Here is an 18453-nt window from a genome sequence, read left to right on the forward strand (position 1 = left end):
ATGGATAACAGCTTAAAAAATCATTCACTTGAGATACATACTCGCTTGCATCTGTTGAAAGAATCTCTATTCCAGTGATTATAATCATTTTTTACGTAGCCTTTATTGATGCATATTAGGTCACACTAGTCCCTGAAAGACAGTGGGGTCAGATAACATCAGAGGGCAAAAGTTCATCAGTAATCACCGGCCACCTGCTGCTAATCTCAGTCTATCATCAGAGAACTGATTAGACTCAATCCTCCACTCCTCTGAATGACATGTCTTCTAATTGGCCGTGGGTGTGGAATCGAAAGGACAAGTGTGTTTCTGTGTTTGTATAGAAATCCTAGCAGCTGCTATATCCTCTGGCTCCTCTGGTTTTTACTAAGTCATTACACTTCCAACATTGTTTTGGCTTGTTGTCCCCCTATTACCGGTGTCCTCCCAAAATGACGGCGGGAGGGTGGGAGGAAAGGAGAGGGCCATGTTATGTCAGGTGGACGGAGGGATCGAGTGCTGTGTCATGTCATCAGCCCCTTATCTCTACCATCACCACGGTGAAGTCAGGCAGCGCTCCTCTCATCGCTGTCCAACGCTGAGCCAGAGCATCACAACCATGGCAGATATTTATTTTTACGTGACCCTCACTGATTCGGCATGAATGGTTTATTATTGTCTTGGGACTTTACGTAATTAAAGCAACTAATGGGGATTTGCTCGAAGATGATCTTATTGAGTTGATATTCATCACAGACACTGCAATTAAATCGTTATCTTAGCTAAGCTCAGGCCTGACCTCAGCAAAGCTTCTTTTTTTTTTCATCAAATGAAATGGCAGGCTTGGGTTCATCGGGTTTCCGACAAGACTGAAGTGACGGCGTGTCTTCTCCCCGCTCGGTCGCCTCCCTTCATGTTGTTTTCCGTCTCAACAATAAGAATTTGGGGTGGTTCCTCGACCTCTTGACCCCTGACCTCCTGACCTCCGCATTTCCTTCTCGCTACAGGAGAGGCCTACATGAGGCTGAACAAGTTGTCTGAAGCAGAGCACTGGTACAGGGAGTCTCTGAGATCCAAACCAGACCACATTCCAGCTCACCTCACCTACGGCAAGCTACTAGCCGTCACGGTAAGCATCTTCTTCTCATCTTCCTCCTCTCCTTTCCCTGTTTTGTTTGGCCTGCTCTGCTCCCGCTGTTTCCTCGTCACCGGCAGTCTCTCCTACTTTGGGAGCATGTAGCCTGGAGAGGGAAAACCAGCCCGTCTCCACACTTCATCAGTGGCTCGTGTGTGTGTGTGTGTGCGTGCCTGTGTTTGTGTGTGCATGTACACGCGTGTGTGTGTGTGTGAATCATATTGGGTTTCTGAAAGTGCTCCATCCTCCTGAGGGGATAGGTGTCTGATTGAGAGCCAATGTCACAACGAGCCTTTTGTGTTCTGTTACCACATCCCTGGCCTAATGCTCAACAACTCCTTTAACGGGCCCTGTGTATTGACATGCAGTCAGTGTCTGACACAAAGGTTGCAGATTGCTGTGGACATACAGCCCTGGAGCAAATAACTCTCCCCCTTCCTCCTCCTCTCTCCTCCTCTCCTGCCTCCTCCTCCCCGTCCTTTCCTTTCATTGCCCTCCCACTTTGTCTACTCGTCCACCTCCTTGCCTTGGGCCAGGTTTCTCTGACTCCTGATCCTTCAGGGTATACGGAGGACTTGGAGTTGGAGTAGAAAGGGCTGTTTGTGTGCTGGACTGGGACAAAGGGGACTGAGGAATGGGAGGTGGGAGGAGGAGGGGGAGGAGGAGTGCGGCATGAAGTGTGTGAGCTCCCAGTGACAGATCCGATCGGTCCCGGAGAGAGTAAGCCCGGGGCGGACGGGGTGGGGTGTGAGAGGAGAGGAGCGATGGCAGAGTGTCGGATGGGGACCAACAGGATGGACGTGTCGCCTCTCTGCCCAGGTTGACGCCGCTCCCGGCCAGAGTATGGCCTCTGATGGTAGGATACACACGTGGTCGGAGGCCCTCGGAGCTAGGATGGGCTCTGGAGCACCGCCGACTGACTGGGCCCTGCCAACACGTGTATCGTTTCATTTCCAGCCTTGAATCTGAGCTCGACTTAAGTCCCCTTCTGTTGAGGGGTTAGAGGGATCAGGCTCAGTCAGTAAAATGATATCCTTCCTAGCTCCCTATTTGGGGCATGCTGCAAGTAAATGCAGCAATACCAGTAAATATATCCTGATTTATTAGAGATGATTGGGCAGTGTGTTTATTACATACAACTTTGCATTATCAAACCGTAATGTTCTACATTTACTTCAGAATAAATTAAACTTCAATCTACTGTATACGCTAGTACAGTAGTACACTTAGTACAAAAATATTGATATATAATGACGTTTTTCACTTTCAGTTGTGTAGAGAAAGACAAATATATCAAAGGTGCATTTCTCATTCAAATTATATTTAAGTACTGATTAATCTTTTTCCTCCGAGGAAGTGAGTCAGAAAGAAAGAAAAAACACTGTAAATGCACAGTATACGTTAAGTACTAAGCATACCAGACACACACATATGGCTCCTTACTGCACCATGACACATTACACTCCTTCCCTCTCACATCTCCTTTCCACACAAAAGATCATCTTCATCAGTCTCTATGATTTCCCTCACAAGGATATGATGGTTACAGATGGATGGTGGATTGTCCTTATTGCTTTGGGATCTTCTCTGTCTCAAAAGAACAAGCAGTCAGTTTAAAGAATGTCTTTGGGTGGTGGCGATGAAAGATGCTTGGTAAGCTGACGTGAATTGGATTCTAACGAAAGCCCCTGGACATATATTTGAGATGTATTTAAACTGACCTTTGTCCGTGCAGAACTCTGGGGAAGCGACACAATTCAATATATAGAAAAGTGCGATGCTCTTGAGTTGATTCACTTTTTGACTGAAGAGAAACAGAACTCACTGAGGCGTGATGGAGTTTGGCCTCAGCAAGAGCTATTGATTCTTAGAAGCAGGCAGGTGAAAACTGAGATGCACATTCTCCTTTCTCCTCCTCTCCTCTCCCCTCCTCCGAGACTAACAAAAAAACGAAGGTGTCTCTGCCTTATGAGGGAGGAACGAGTCTTTCTGACAGGTTTACAGTCCTGTTAGCCTTTATCCAGACAGGAGTTGAGCAGAGAGTGTTTTGAGATCCAGAGTGAAGATAGAAATCCTGAGCTCAAGCTCGGAGGTAGAATGATGGACACAAACTATGAGTGTTTTAAAAGCCACACAACTGTCGACACGCATCAGCCTCCGATTATGCTCTCCTGTCCAACTTATATTTTTTCCCTATATTGTAAAAACTTCACCTCACTATTTTACCTTGGGATACATGGGAGTTCCGGAATGTCCTGATGAGCTCGACATCAGTCTCACTGTTCCTTAGAGCCATCCTGCTGGCACCCTTGTGTGCTCTCCGACAACCGTGTTTAGTCTTGATCAAACCCAACACAGGCTGAGTGAACCTCCCCCCCCCCCCCTTCCCTGCTGTGAGTGATGGGAAGCCTCCATCCTGTCGGGGGCCGTGGGTTCAGATCGTGGCAGGGCAGCGCCCAGGATCTGAGTCGGGGGGCCGGGGCCGGGGCACGGGGAGGTTAGGGAAAGGGCAGGGGGGCACGGATTTGTGCCGGGGTGAGTCAGCGGGGGATTGAAGGGGGTTCTGAGGGGAGATCAGATGCTGGGGTGGGGTGGTGGGAGTAGAGGAGGAAGGGGGCGGGGGAGCATGAGCGTATCAGAGGCAGGGGGGAGGCAGTAACAAGCTGGGGATATTGATGTCATCCCCCCGCTGTGCAGACCCTGCTGCACCTCTGGACACCCTGGCGGTGGTGGGGGTGTGGCCAGGTTTGTGATGAGTGACTCCCTGCTGATGTCGGCCGTATTGGACCCGAGTCATTTCCTGGTCTAATCAGAAGCAGGATTCATTTCGTCGAGCCCACAGGAAGAGCCTGAGACGCTCCTGATAGAGGGAGCGTCGACCGCATCTGCTCTGCGGCTGAGGGCACCCGCAGATTAGAGGGTCAGCACCAACAGCTCTCCCCGTATGTGAAAACAGGATGAAAGAGCCACACAGCGAGCTCAGGTTAGGCGAGGAAGGGAGGGGATAAAGTTATTGGGAGGTTGACATTTACCTATTGACCTTTCGGAGAGCTTGCTGTATTTCAGAGATTTCCAGTACGTTGTCCATCTCACCAAATACCCTCAGAGAGAACAGATTTCAGACAGACAGCACATCCAACAGCATTTGTGTCAGAGGTATGTACTTGGTTCCTTTCCAGGCCAGAGCCAGAACCTGCATACCAACCAATAACAAGTAAACCGAGGCTGGGTTTGACAGGCAGAACGATTCGATAGGTAGACATGAAAGGAAAGGGGCTCGGAATGATTAATCTTCCAACCAGGCAGCAGAAGATTCAGAAGACTCAGCAAACGCCTAAGTAAGAAACGAAGCGAAGAAAAATTTAAAGACGACGAGGACAACATAAACAATGAATGTAAAAAAAAAAATCTGTCCTTTTAATTCACGTCAGACGGTGTTGCGTTCTAGTTTGATCGTTTTCCTCACAAAAGGACATAAATGTTTGCACCAGTGGAGTCTGTGTGATGATAACAATTTTTTTGCATGCAGCGTTCATAATAACTGCTATTAGCTTAGTGAGGCAAACATGCGCTGTTGATGGTTAATTGTTGATGTGAGTGCAGCTGACGTCCAGCTGAGTCCAGAGTTCTGTGAGAGCAGCTGTCCGAGCTCCTGTCCTCTACTCCATCAGGACCGGCTGCCTCTCTCACGTGGGCCTCTTTCATAACCGATGAAGGCTTTAGTAGAAAGGTTTCGTTTTTTCTTTCTCTTCTTCAGTGTAAATATAGAAATGTATTTGGTTTCCATGGGTCAATAATACATGTTGTTTTTTAAATAACCTGTAACCAAAAGGTTAACTAAAAAAGAACACGCTGAAAGTCATACATTCATGTTGGCGTCCTGTTCTGTGTATCTCTCTCTCTCTCTTCCCTGGCCGATGGCGCGGGGGCCACACACAGTTTCTCTGTGGTCAAGCGAGTGTTATTTGAACAGATATAATTGTGTAATGAATGAGTGCACTACGTCCACTGTGTAGTCGACTGTGCCAAGCGGGACATTGTGTACTCTTGACTGTAAATCTTTCTCAGGAGGACACGCACGTGTTGAAAGAATAACACCAGTACATGTGTCTTACGTCCGCTTATTAAGATGAAATGTCACAGTATGTTTGTGGCCGGGAAAGTTTCTCATTGAAATGAATATGGCAGAACTTGAAACAAATAATGACAGCGTGTTTAACTGCACCTCTCAGGGCCAGAAGACTGAAGCAGAGAGGTACTTTCTGAAGGCAATCCAACTGGACCCAATGAAAGGCAATTGCTACATGCATTATGGTGAGTGCCTGTAACTGTTGTATTACATGTCTTCACCGTTAAGGTAAACCAACTGCCTATACTGCGTTCACACACACACACACACACACACACACACACATGTTCTCTTGCGAGCAGATATGGGATGAAGAAAGCGTCACCCTAGACATGATACTGTGCTCCATGGAAGTATTTGCAGACGGTGCCCACACTATTATGTAAGAAGTGTGTACGTGTGTGTTTGTGTGTGTGCATGTGTGTATCTGTGCGTGTGTGGGCCTTCCCAAACAATTGGACCAGCAGCTTTACAGACAGCGTATCAAACACACCCCATTTGATGCCCCCTCTCCGGTCACACACATCCTTCTCATTTGAGAGTGACTGCCCGGTGAAATCCCGCTCTTTTCCTGGATGTTTCACGGCTGTTGCTGTCAAATGTTCCTAACCGCTCCAATAACGCATCGCTGATTCGAAGAAATCCCTCCGCTTCCCTGGCGGCTGCGCTGGCCGTGCCCTGTGGGCCTGTGAAGCTCCGGCAGGGCGGCGGAGGGCTCCCGCACCTCAGGCCTGCAGCGCAGGGTTCAGTTTCCTCCACAGCTATTTCGGAAAGTATGCTTGGTTTCGCCCAGTGGTCTGTGTCTACTGGCTGGCTCCAATGGAGAAGCTCACCAAGATCAACATGGTATTATGCCTGTCTGAACTTGACCCTCTCTGGGAGTCCACCTTTGGTTCATGCCCCCATCCAGGGTCTAATATCCAGCCTCCTGAGAGGGCTCTAGACCCTGGCTATGTCCAATCAGCTGTACCTTATATGCGTAGACATGGCCTGGTTGCCAGAACAGCTACAGGGAGACTAACTATGGCTTCAAACAGTCTTGCTGATTGCTAGGTCTCTGTTAGAGATCAGACCTATCTACGTCTGCACAAATCTACACCACGCCAAATGAGCCTGAGTGAAGGCCAAGCAAAGATGGGACAACGTGCTGGTATCTCGTGTTTCAGCCAGTCATTAGGAGGAAGGACACGGCTACCTACCTCCCCAGGCCAAAGGCAATAATTCCAGGCCGAGGCCTTAGCCTTCCCTCTGATGGACTCCCATTGTATTATGATACCGTTTTCTCTCCCTCTCTCTCCTCCCCTCCACCAGGTCAGTTTTTACTGGAAGAGTCTCGGCTGCTGGAAGCGGCGGAGATGGCGGAGAAGGCAGCACGCCTGGATAGCGGGGAGTTTGACGTTGTGTTCAGCGCAGCGCACATGCTGAGGTGAGGGGTTTTTAAAGGAAGGGTTTCTAGTCACAACCGAAATGTCCTGAAAGGACACTTTGAAATCAAGTCGACGTGGAGGCGCGGTGGTGACGGCGCCGCCACCTGTTCTGTGCAGTTGGCAGAGCAAGGATTTGCTGGTGGGTTTACTGTAAGCACTACCAGGGCCACCCAAACTGGTTGTCGTTTGTCATCCTCCACCACTCAGTCCAGTAGTCACACTCAGACCAGGGAGGATAGGTTGTTGATGGAGGGGGAGTGTATGGAGGTTTGAGAGTGTGCAGTTGATCCCCCAGGATTACACCCCTCTGAGGCCAGAGTGGTTTATTTGACATTTGTTGAGATCCCCCTTCTCAACCACTGCACCAGCCAGGGAGCTGCTCCTCTGAACGCACATCGCACAGCTACATGTCTTTTCCCCTCTCCCCCCCCCTTCACTCTCTTTCTCTGTCCCTTCCTTCTTCTATTTCTCTCACTCCGTCTCTCTCTCCCAAACACTTTCTCCTCCCGCTGCCTCCCTGTCTGTCCCTCTCCCCGCCCGTCCGTCTCTCTCCCTCTGTATTCCTGGCTCATTCATGAAAAGCAGCCTCCAAACCAGAGCAAGGTTCATCTCGTGAGTCTGAGTCAGAGTGCTCCTGGAGGCCGCAAGCTGTTGGTGTGTTCCAACTCAAGCCGCGAGTGGAAACGTGTAAATAGAGCCGTGTGCCAAGGTACAGTGTGCCACACAGACTGAGGGCGCTTGACGCCAACAATATTATATTTCCTAGTTTGGAGATTGACTTGCTTGAGTGTATCCAGGGAGAATTACAAGGGAAGTTATTACTGTGAAAGCAGTCAGTACAAGTCTACATGTCTAGAATCGCTCCAGTCCTGTAGAGAGGGACATTGAGAACTTCACTCTATTTGACGAAATCCATTTGAGAAAAAAAACGTCGTCATTCAGCCGTTTGCAGCTTCCGTCTGCACTCATCTGGTGCCCCGCTCCCACACACTAGCTCTGATTCAGGGTTATGTGCTCCTCTGCGGCCTCTCTCTCCGCGGAGAGCCCCTTCCGGGATCCAGACCCCTGGCAGCCGAAGAGAACCAGGGGCTGGGCTCACGCTCCCCACCGCCCTACTGGCATGGGGTCTGGCTCTTCTGGAGCTCATGTTCTTTATGTGTTTGTTTTGGACCCCGACATGGAAGACCCACAGTCGGTGGGGATGTGTACGGGGGGAGGAGTGGAGGGGGAGAAAGGACGGAGTAAAGGGTTAGCGGAGGGAAGGCCCCCCTAGATGTGCTAGCGTCTCTCATTGCTCTCCGGGGGCCTCTGCAGCCTCTGACAAGTTTGCTTCCTCTCTCCGCTTCCCCCAGCCTTCTTTAAACAATCAGCACGTTATTCCAAACGGCCCCTCAGAGTGGAAGCCTGTGGAGGAAGCAGAGGCCGGTGTGGGGAGGGAGGGAGGGCCGCTCCAGTGCTCAGGCCCTGGGGAATGTGCTAATGCTGGCCTTTCATGGCCCACGGCCCTCTGGGAGCCAGACTGTTGACTGTGGGATGCCGCAACGCAGGGGGGTCAGATGGCTGAGCGGCCATGACCGGTCATGACAAATGATGTTGTGTCCTTGGGCAAGGCACTTCACCCTACTTGCCTCGGGGAGAATGTCCCTGTACTTGCTGTAAGTCGCTCTGGATAAGAGCGTCTGCTAAATGACCAAATGTAAATGTAATGTAATTGTAACGCTGCTTGCCAAGTCCAGAACATCCAGACAGAATACATGGTCATTAGTTTGAGCAGTTGTGCAACGACGTCTCGTTGTTGTAGACAGAGACGTCAGCTATAGTTAGATCTATACTCAGATAGCTGTCTGGTGCTGAAAGGGAATGTTTTTCAGACTGACCTTAGTTGTAAGGGACGCAGTCAGATTAATGATTGGTGTGTCATTGTGTCTGCAGTGAGACTAATAAAGGGTGTGTTTTTTTCCCCCCCAAGGGTTAGGTCTGGTCTCGAATGGGGGTTAGTGCTGGTGTAGATGAAGTGTAAGGTTTGGGTCTAGAATGAGGGTCAGTGCTGGTTTAACTGGTTGTTAGCTCTTGTCGTCCTTTGCTCTGGTTAAACACAATCCCACTAAAATTGGGAGGACCAATCACTATGGTGACCACAGAGTGGCCACCTTCCATCAAACATCCAAGAGTGTGTTTAGAAATGTGATAATGATATTATAGACTTGGATTACTGTAATTCTCAAGATATTCTTTCTTAAATACTATTATTTAAATGTTATTCTGGCACATAAACACACAATCGTGGTTTGGAGACAAAGACTGCAGAAATGTACGTTTAGCCCAAAAAATAAATACTGTATTTGTCACATTGACTCACATCAGAGAGCGTGGTTCGGAGAGAAGCATATACTTTGAATAGACATATAATGTCTACCTGCAGTTGTGACAGTCTGTATCCAAATGTTCTTCGTAACGGTTCACCCCAGAGCACCTCTACAGCGCAGTTCGCCACACACCAGTCTGACTTACCTCATGTGGAAAGCATCCAAATACACGCCTGCTGTCCAGCCACTACTGAACTACTGCTGTGACTTAACTGCAACGGTCCCATGTGGAGCTCCAAGGTTTGGATGCTTTGAACGACCGACAAGAGTATCAAGTGTCGTCTTTTTTTCCCGGGCCTCATTTGTTTTTCGTGCATGTATATTTCGATCCGTCCCTCTCAACCTTCGCCTGTCAAAGATGACGATGAACCATGATTTTACCCAGGTAAGGATGTATCCATGGTGCATTCTTGGTTGTCCAATGTTACGGTTCCCCTTCTCCCTGCAGCCCTACGGAGGACAGTCTTTTAATGGGGCCAGACTTCCTAAGCCCAGTTCAGACGGTCTGGTCTCCCTTTTATCATTACGACTCAGGGATCTGGAGCCAGCTCGTGTTGGGCCTGTCCTTGACTCTGTCAAAGTTAAACTGTTTGCAATGAGACAATTGCTACCATCAGTGAAACGCAGCTGTGAGCTGTAAAATTATTTTTGATTTATAGGGGCATTGATAAACGGAAAAGCTTTTTGGCTGAAGGGAAGGGGGAGTCATGCAGCCAGGTAAAAAGGGTATAGAAGCGGTTGGGTATGGAGATGTGGAAGACATTCCTGCTTGGACGAAGGGTTTTATAGAAGCAACTACAGACACTAAATTCCTCGGGTCCTCTGGGATGAAGTGAGAACTCATCTGTCCTGAGGTCTACCTGTAGTCACTGCCAGTTCTATTATTGGACTTGAGGAAGACCTTCTCCCTCATTCTGTGAAGCAAGAACTTTGCTCCCTGATTCTGATCTAGACTGTTTACATGTTGTCAAAAGTACCACCATCCAAGCATCCTTTCCCCACACTTCTTTCTCATGAATCTTTCATCCATATTGCTAATCATGAAATATTGATCCAACATCTTCCCACCAACCACGATCACTGATACACCACGAACCACAAGGGGCCATAATAGTCTTTGAAGTTGTTTGTGATGAATAAACCCGCGATGGATGAGAAAGATCATTCTCTTTGTACAAACTTGACCGGTCAAACCTTGTGACCTGGTAATGAAGCGAACATCATCAGACTGTTAACAACACAGAGCCTTCCGACAGAGCTGGGTTTGTTGTCAGCCTGTGGGACTGGCTCCAAGTGTCCCAGCTCTGCCCTGTCCCTGGCCCACGGTGACCAGTGAACACACAGGGGTCAAGGTCTACCCTCTGAAGTCCCAGCAATAAAGATGACTGATGGTTGCTTCCCGTGTTTTTGCTCCGCAGACAGGCCAGTCTGAACGAGGCAGCTGAGAAGTATTACGGACGAGCGGCAAGCCTGAGACCCAACGTGAGTACCGTCCTAATGACCCCCTTATTACTCACCATGATGGACGCTCAGCTGCAATCACAGGCTGGGTGGCTCTCGCAGCAATCAACAGCCCTCGGCTGCCCCGACGGTTCTCTTACAATGGCCCCCATTGTGAAGGATCAGATCAGAAAGACTCTTGCTCGGTTCGTACCCAGCTTAAAGGTTTGTTAGTGCAACATCAATCAGAGCACTTCAAAGAACAGGCGGGGGTAATTTGATGGTGGGAAGAATAATGATAATAACACTTAGTCGTGGGGCTTTGGTGACTTGAAAACAAGTAGACTCAGGGGTATGTTGAGATCGTTTGACAGCGAATGTATAACTTGTTTGTCTTCCAGTGATTCATGGGCATATAGTTTTGTGGCATTTCTGCTATATTCCTGATTAGAAGAAATGACTTCTTGAGTAGCAAAGGGTATCTGGACAGTGTCGGACTACTAGACATTGTACTGAGCCAGTTAAAAATGTCAATACATTTAGTACCAAATACACAGTTTACACATTGTGTTAACCAAGTGGCTCTCTCATCAATCCTATTCATTTGATAGTGCTGTTTAGAAGGTTCGGTGATAAACATGTACATTATCCAGAGTTCGAGCTCCGGTGCGAGCCAACCTTGTAGTTAGAATTCCTAATCAAGTACCACTCCCCAACTCTCTTAGCAGTGGCACAGACCTCATTATTGTCTGGGTTGAAAGGAATACATTACCAGAGGCTTGAGCCACCAGAGAGTCAAAGGTGAAACAGAGAGCTCATATCCATAAGTCAGCAACATTAATATGATTAACCCTGATCCCCCTGCTGTGGAGAAGGGGCTTTTACTGTCATTGTGCTGCAGACCGTCTTCAGTTGCTCTGCCTTGTAGTGTAGGCCATGTTGATGCAGGATTTAGAGAGGTTATTTGTCTTTGACTCAGAGGGATGGAAGTGCCTTGTTTTTAACGACCTGTTTATGAGTTGGTATATCTTAATCACAGACTTTATTTAGACTTGCCAAATGTCAACGATGACTGAAAGTGAGCAGGGCATCATAGCAGCTAGATTATATTTTGTCTTCCCAGTATTCATGTTTATTTCTGGAAGATCATCATCCTTTGAGCTTTGTATTTGAGCTTTTTTGGCATCCGCAAATCTGAACACTTTTGTCCAAGCTCAAAAACAGAGTCAATTTAAGCCAAATGTCATCACTTTTTTGGAAGGTAATGTTCCATTAGGGTCGTTTATAAGGTAGGCCATATTATGATTGAGTGCAATCTTTCATCTTCCGTACAGTTATCTTTTGTTCTATTAGATAGGACTTGACTTAAACCATGTTTCTTGTCAATCATTATTTGTTATTTAACACTATAGTTCAGTATGCTGTTGGCTGACTGTTCATGCTTCCTTAGGACTGGCATTTATTAACGACACTTCAATTCCATTTGAGTGTTCTTTAACTGAAATGCTGTGTAGCTCCATCCCATCAGTGGTTTCCACCAAAGTTACTGGAGCCTGACAGAGGTACTCTCCCAGCAGTGGTCCCCCTAAAGCAGCAGCATCTGTGGGATTCATGTCTACTAGGCCCTCCCCCCCTTAGATATGCCCCACCTGGTATACTCTGAGGATTAAGTAGGTTTGTTACTGGTCTACCCCCTCCCTCCTTAACTGTACTTCCATGGTTTAAAGCAGCTGTTTTCCCCGATGCCCAACTGATATACTCCACATCTGTCCTATAACTGCATGCCTGAGGAAATGGAATGGTGGAGATGCTGGAGGGTGGAGGGTTTCGGGGGAGGCAGGGTCCAGTAGGGGTCAAGGGGTTAGGAGGGAGAGAGGCTGGGGAGGAGGGGTCTGGTGGGGGTTCAAGGTCAGGGAGAGAGGCTGGGGGCTGGCGTGTGGGATCCGACGCTTGAACCGAGTTGTACTGAAGAAGAAAGCAGGAGAGTCAGCGTTCGCACAATGTTGCTCATTCATCTATGGAAGTGTGTAGTGTGGACCTAACCCCAAATTGTAGCATGCTCTATGAAGCTATTTATAATATACAGTATAAACATATCGAATGTTTATACCGATGAATCGTTTCAGGATCCATTCAAACACAAACACAGGAGTGGACCAGGGAACCTATATGGAATGGTGTTTTTGTTCCTCTTTGCGGCTTGTGGTTTGCTACCTCTGAATGTCGGTGTGTGGAAACCAGAGCCACCACCCAGGGTTCAGATCTTCTGTGGTCTGGGTGACTCCTGCACCCCTGAAGGGTTCAGCCCCAGCCACACAGGACATCTCTGTTGGTGTTCCATGGGGGCTTTGACCTCAAAAACAGTAGGAAGCCCTTCTGCTCCACACAGGAACAATAACACACGTGGAGCCCATATATCATCCTATGGGCTGGGGCTTGCATGGATGTTTGGCCCTTTCAAATCATATTTGCATATCTTAAAATGGCTCTCGAGCACAAATTACATTTTACAAATTGGTCCGCGTAACTTGATCTTCTTTTTACGGGGTTAAATAACGGCTAGTCTATCCGGGTCCGAGTTCAAAGTGGCCTTCCAGCTCAAATCTGGTTGCCTGGGGAGACAGATTGCTATAGCTTGGGGAGCATTTCTATAATTGTGTAGTTCTATAATGTACCCGGGCCAAGGTGACGTTACAAAAGCAGGATTCACTCAGAAATAGTGTACATGTCTATCTGACAATGAAAGGCTCAAACACATTTGAGTCAGCATTAGTGGGAATTTAGGCCATGCCAGCCTTTACTTTGGCTCGGAAGTCTGAAGCAAATGTGTTATTTTATGTCCGTCACGGGGTGAGAGGGGCCGCCTATGGGACGACGGGATCATTCCAGAGGCTGTTTGATTTATTAATCAATTTAATTTCCCCTATGAGAGGAGAAGCACTATTGGACATATTGTTCCCATTGAAATTCTCATGCATGGCACATCACTCATCTAACCATGACACTGGGAAAACAGAGATGATGAGTGTCGTAGAGCAGGCTAGGCTAGAGCTGATCTCCTACACAGCACAGTGTGGATCAGCCAAGGCAAATGCTCGGGAAAATGGAGGGCTGTGTGTGTTTGACTGTCCAAGCCCTCAGGATTACAATGATGGCTAAACCATCACCAGGTCAATATAAATCTCACTCTAACAACGGTATGACAGGTATGTTAGGTTAAATGGTTATCTACACAGCTCTTCTTCCTCACAGCTTGACAGTTGGCTTCAATAATGTTGGCAACCCATGGCATGCACGCACTTATGACATAAACACCCGACTTTTCATGAGACCTTGTGAGAAGTCAGAAAAACACCAGGATTTCATAACATGTTCTCAAATTGTATTAATAGGGATAACAAAATTATAAAATAAAACCAAAAACTCAAATTTTATACTGCTAACTAACATCCTGCTATAGTATGTAGCTGTGGACCAGTACAGTAGCGATAAGTGCAGAGGGGAATATATTTTCCAATGTCAGGGTTGAAATAGAGATCGATCAGATGTCTAGACACTCTTTGGGTCACTGGTGACTGTGGGCTTGTTTGGATCATACAGTGAACACTTTACATTTACATTTAGTCATTTAGCAGACACTCTTATCCAGAGCGACTTACAGTAAGTACAGGGACATTCTCCCCGAGGCAAGTAGGGTGAAATGCCTTGTCCAAGGACACAACGTCATGTGCACCGAGAATCGAACTGTTAACCTTCAGATTACTAGCCCGATGCTCTACCCGCTCAGCCACCTGACTCCCACTTTAGTGCTCTAGTCCTGGTGACTCACGCTTTGACTGGCACGGTGTCTCAATGCTTGGAGCAAGACAACACAGTCATGTTTTGGTCTCACACAGGGCGGTCTTGAGGCTAGGCCTGTCAAATGTCATGCCAAAACTGTGGAACTTCATAGATGAAAGGATGTCCTGTCAAAGTGGCGACAGCATCATCTAAATTACGGAATACTTTTTACTAATGGCTGACACCTGTCTCTTTGTTTGAACTTCAATCACGGCTTGATCAACATTTACAGTGTTTGATCATGGCAGACTGTTATGCAATCTCCTTACAGAAGTACCCCCTGTTCAATTATGCATAGCCTAAAAGTGTAGATGGATTCAAACAGAAAGTAGATATGACACTTATTTGCATTATTTATCTCCAAACATTCACCCATCTCTTTCAGCCTCGTGACTTTCTAAGGCCTGAATGTTCCATGCAATGAAAGTATCTGTCTACACACTGAGCACATGATTGCCAACCTAGTAAAGTGTTTATGGCAACAGCTGAACCAGGATATCTCACAGTGTTGTACTGTAAAAGACAATCAACTCAGTCACTTCCTTGTTTTTACTTCAGTATCCTGCAGCCTTGATGAACCTGGGAGCAATCCTCCACCTCAACGGTAAACTGCAGGAGGCAGAGGCCAACTACCTCCGGGCCCTGCAGCTGAAGCCGGACGACACCATCACCCAGTCCAACCTGCGCAAGTTATGGAACATCATGGAGAAACAGGGCTTGAGGACGATGGGCCCATGAGGCGGCTGTGAACTCAGCAGCCAGCCCACCATCTGTGCACCAACCCTGGGGAAGGACACAGCCCCATCCCCCTGCTCATCACTGAGGAGAGATGGAGGGAGGAAATAAAGAGAGAGGGGGACAGCATAGGCTATGACTGGCATACTCACACGCCCCAGCTCTCCCCAGGCCAGAAGGGACTCTCTGAGGGGCTGGTCCTTGTGAAGAACACTTGGATGCCTTTCTAGAAACCCCCTTCACAGGACCTGTGATTCTTTATTGGAACACTTAACTTGAAGAGGGCCATAGATACATACTTGAAATCTAGTTATTTTATAATTTTTCGTCCTTTTGATGAATAAATAGGTCCTTTAGGGCCAAATCTGTCCAGGGGCAGTGCAAGTTTCAAAGCTGAAGAAACAATGAAAGCCCAGAACGTTCAGAATCTGAAGGAAGAGCAGTACATTAGATATTATTCCACTTCTACTACCACTTCATGAAGTATTGGTCAAAACTTCTGTGCACATAAGTGGAAGTTAAGGCAAATAATGGGAAGTTACAGGTTTAGTAGCCATATTTTGTTTTGACCATGAACTCAAAATTTGATTTCAAGGCAATATTTCTGGAAACTGAATTTAATCCGGTGATATTGCCAAAGGGAAATTGTTTCATAAACTTTCTATGTGAAACAAATCCCCTAACTTCCATATATGTAAGTTTAATAGCAGATTAGGTAGCATGTTGTTGAAAAGTGATTACAAATAAAAGGGAAAAATACTTTGAATACCTTTTTTAACAAATAATAATAATCCCAGTCATTTGATTTATAAATTCCTACAAAACAAACTAATTTGAAGGAAAGTTAAAAAAAGAAATCCATTAATGTACATGTGGTGTTTATTTAAGTAAACAGTTTTAAGTTTCAGTTATTCTCTGTTATGCCTTACTCTTCGAAGGTGCACAACTAAACAACATTAAACGTCTAAATGTAGCAGAGATATGAGATCATACTTTACCATGACTCAATTGAGCTTTGAAACAGACTGGTACAGTATGATAACTTGCTCCTTTGTGTGCAACTAGTGTGTCCTTGGGTACTAAATCCGCTCTTAGAGGCTTGGTACAGAAAGACGTTATGAACTAGGTACCTGTATTAACCTACTTCAGCTGAACTGCTTTGAAAAGGTTCAGACAGTCTAGGACCAGAGAGAATGGCCTGTTCTTTTCCAGATACAGACTCATGTGCTGATGTCTTAAACATTACAAGAAAAAGACTCGAGCCATCTCTTGAGTTCTTATAACCAAATAGCAATCTAACCCAAGCACTCCTTTTTATAACAATGCACAGCCATAGTATGTCTGAGGGAATCTTTAACTGTAATACTTTTTTGAAATGTTAATTTTCATGTATTTGTTTGTATAAATTAATCTTAATATATGATTCAAGAAGCGACAGTTACCGGTGTGCAGTTACTGGTGTGACAGATCTGCAGTCAGACTTGGGAAGGAGGCTGAGGACTCTGCAAGTCTGACTTAGGTCAAGTTCGAAAGTAATTGGAAGTATTTTACCCTGATCCCTCCCTCTTCCTAAACTAACATTTCAGTTTTATACATTCTTTCTATTATGTCGTCAGCATATCAAAACACAGCTTATTAATAGATTATTTTATGTACATTGGACTATCAGAAGTCCTTTTACGGCATTGTGTGGTAGGGATGTCCATCGGTCCTCAGCTGTATGCCTACCTTGTCTGTATTTGACTGCATATTAGTTATTTATTTGTGATATAAACCAGCTGGAACTGTGTTTCAAATCTGTAATTAAGGAAGATGTTTGGTAAGAGTCCATCACAGACAATATGGTGCAACTACAATTTAATGAAACATCGCACAGTATTCTGAAGTGTAATCTGAACCACAACGTTTGACTTTTTGGCCAATACCTAAATATGCATTTACGATTTGTTTCAATTTTTTTTCTTAAAGGAACATTTGAATATGATTATTTTTATAATAATTTTGAATGGGATTAAGTAAAGGATGGGATCTTCCTCTGTCTGTACACTTTGTAAGTGGTCAAGTACAGTGCTTTGTAGATGGGATAGTTGTCATGGAAGTCACCTTCTTTCTACACTAATATTACAAGTCCTCCACCTGGTGTGTTTCTGTCTCTCTGTCGGTAGGAATACACTACTAATCTGGTATTTCACATGGTTTGATAGCAGTTTCAGTACAGTTGGCTGTGAGTGTAGCAATTGTGGTGGTTGTGACTGTTAACACTGTGATGTATTTGGCTAAGATCACCCCTTTGGATGTGTCAGTAAAAGTTTGAGTCTGATAATCACAACTCCTTTACACAAACACACACACACGGATACACACAAATCTCCCATCACGTTTCTAATTTCTCTTGTATGTAAACTGTTCATGAACAAATTAGTGTGACTGAAATAGGAAGTGTTTCATTCTGTGTCTCTGCTCAGGGATTTCAAAGCAGTGGGTTATTGCAGAATATGGCTCACAGAGCACTCAGAGAGTTTACTAAATTAAAGTTTTATTTTTGGAAAGTTGTTGTATTTGTATAAATGATCACAATTTGTAGCCTTTCCTTTTTGTAATATAAAAAAATAAACCATGTGCCAGAATAGACTTTCCCAATGTTGCTTTTTCACAATAAAATGGTGTTCTGCTTTTATCAGACTCCTAGCGTTCTTTGTCTCCAGAACGCATGCGTGTCAGTTCTACACAGTAATCCATACAGTCCATACTCTTATCCGCCTCTTATGACTAGTGGATCCCAGACTTAATAGGGTGGCCTAGCATGCTGTGGAACAGGTTTTACACAGCATTTAAAGTTCTCCTGCAAATTTGCTAAAATGTGTCATAAACCCAGCTCAAATGGATCTCGTTGACTTTCATCTTTTGTTCAACACCGAGAGGGATGTAAATATTCCCACATGGTAGAGTAGCGCAGTCTCTACATCTGGTTGGTGTGTCTCATTCTTCCTCACCGCTGAAACCCTGCTGACAAGCAGAAGGCCCTAGCCTGAGAATGAAGGAGTTAGCCTTGTGATGGTTCTCACATGTGCAAGAGGAGGCCCAGGGTTACTTATTGATTTGGAATGTGCCAAGGCTGTGGACGGTCCATTCCATTTTGAATTTCCTTCCCAGAACACAGGTGTGCCTCTCTTATCTTGAATAGAGATCAAACTTGCTAGATAGGAAGGCTATGAAAGCATGCACCAAAATCAATCTGCCTCTTTCTCAGCCTTCACTTTTAACAGGCACCACTGTTCCTTTCCCTTACAATTCCCAAACATATCAAGTATATCTACTGCCTTACATGTCAAATATATCTACTGTACTCAGATTTCCGGGACCTTGGCACTGTACCTCATTGTTTGCCTTTACATTGTATCT

General features: G+C 46.0%; 1 protein-coding gene across 1 annotated transcript in view; it reads left to right on the forward strand.

The window, feature by feature from the left end:
* tmtc2b (transmembrane O-mannosyltransferase targeting cadherins 2b) overlaps window positions 1-17726 on the forward strand; it is a 71007-nt gene extending 53281 nt beyond the window's left edge. The window contains exons 8-12 of the mRNA XM_084673033.1: window positions 987-1108; window positions 5347-5428; window positions 6555-6669; window positions 10455-10518; window positions 14875-17726. Of these exons, the coding sequence (XP_084529159.1) occupies window positions 987-1108; window positions 5347-5428; window positions 6555-6669; window positions 10455-10518; window positions 14875-15054 (563 nt within the window). The 3' untranslated portion in view covers window positions 15055-17726. The remainder of the gene's footprint in view (window positions 1-986; window positions 1109-5346; window positions 5429-6554; window positions 6670-10454; window positions 10519-14874) is intronic.
* The last annotated feature ends 727 nt before the right edge of the window (window positions 17727-18453 follow it).

The sequence above is a fragment of the Hypomesus nipponensis genome, chromosome 14, assembly GCF_054491055.1.
Source record: "Hypomesus nipponensis isolate SF chromosome 14, ASM5449105v1, whole genome shotgun sequence".
Taxonomy (NCBI): Eukaryota; Metazoa; Chordata; class Actinopteri; order Osmeriformes; family Osmeridae; genus Hypomesus; species Hypomesus nipponensis.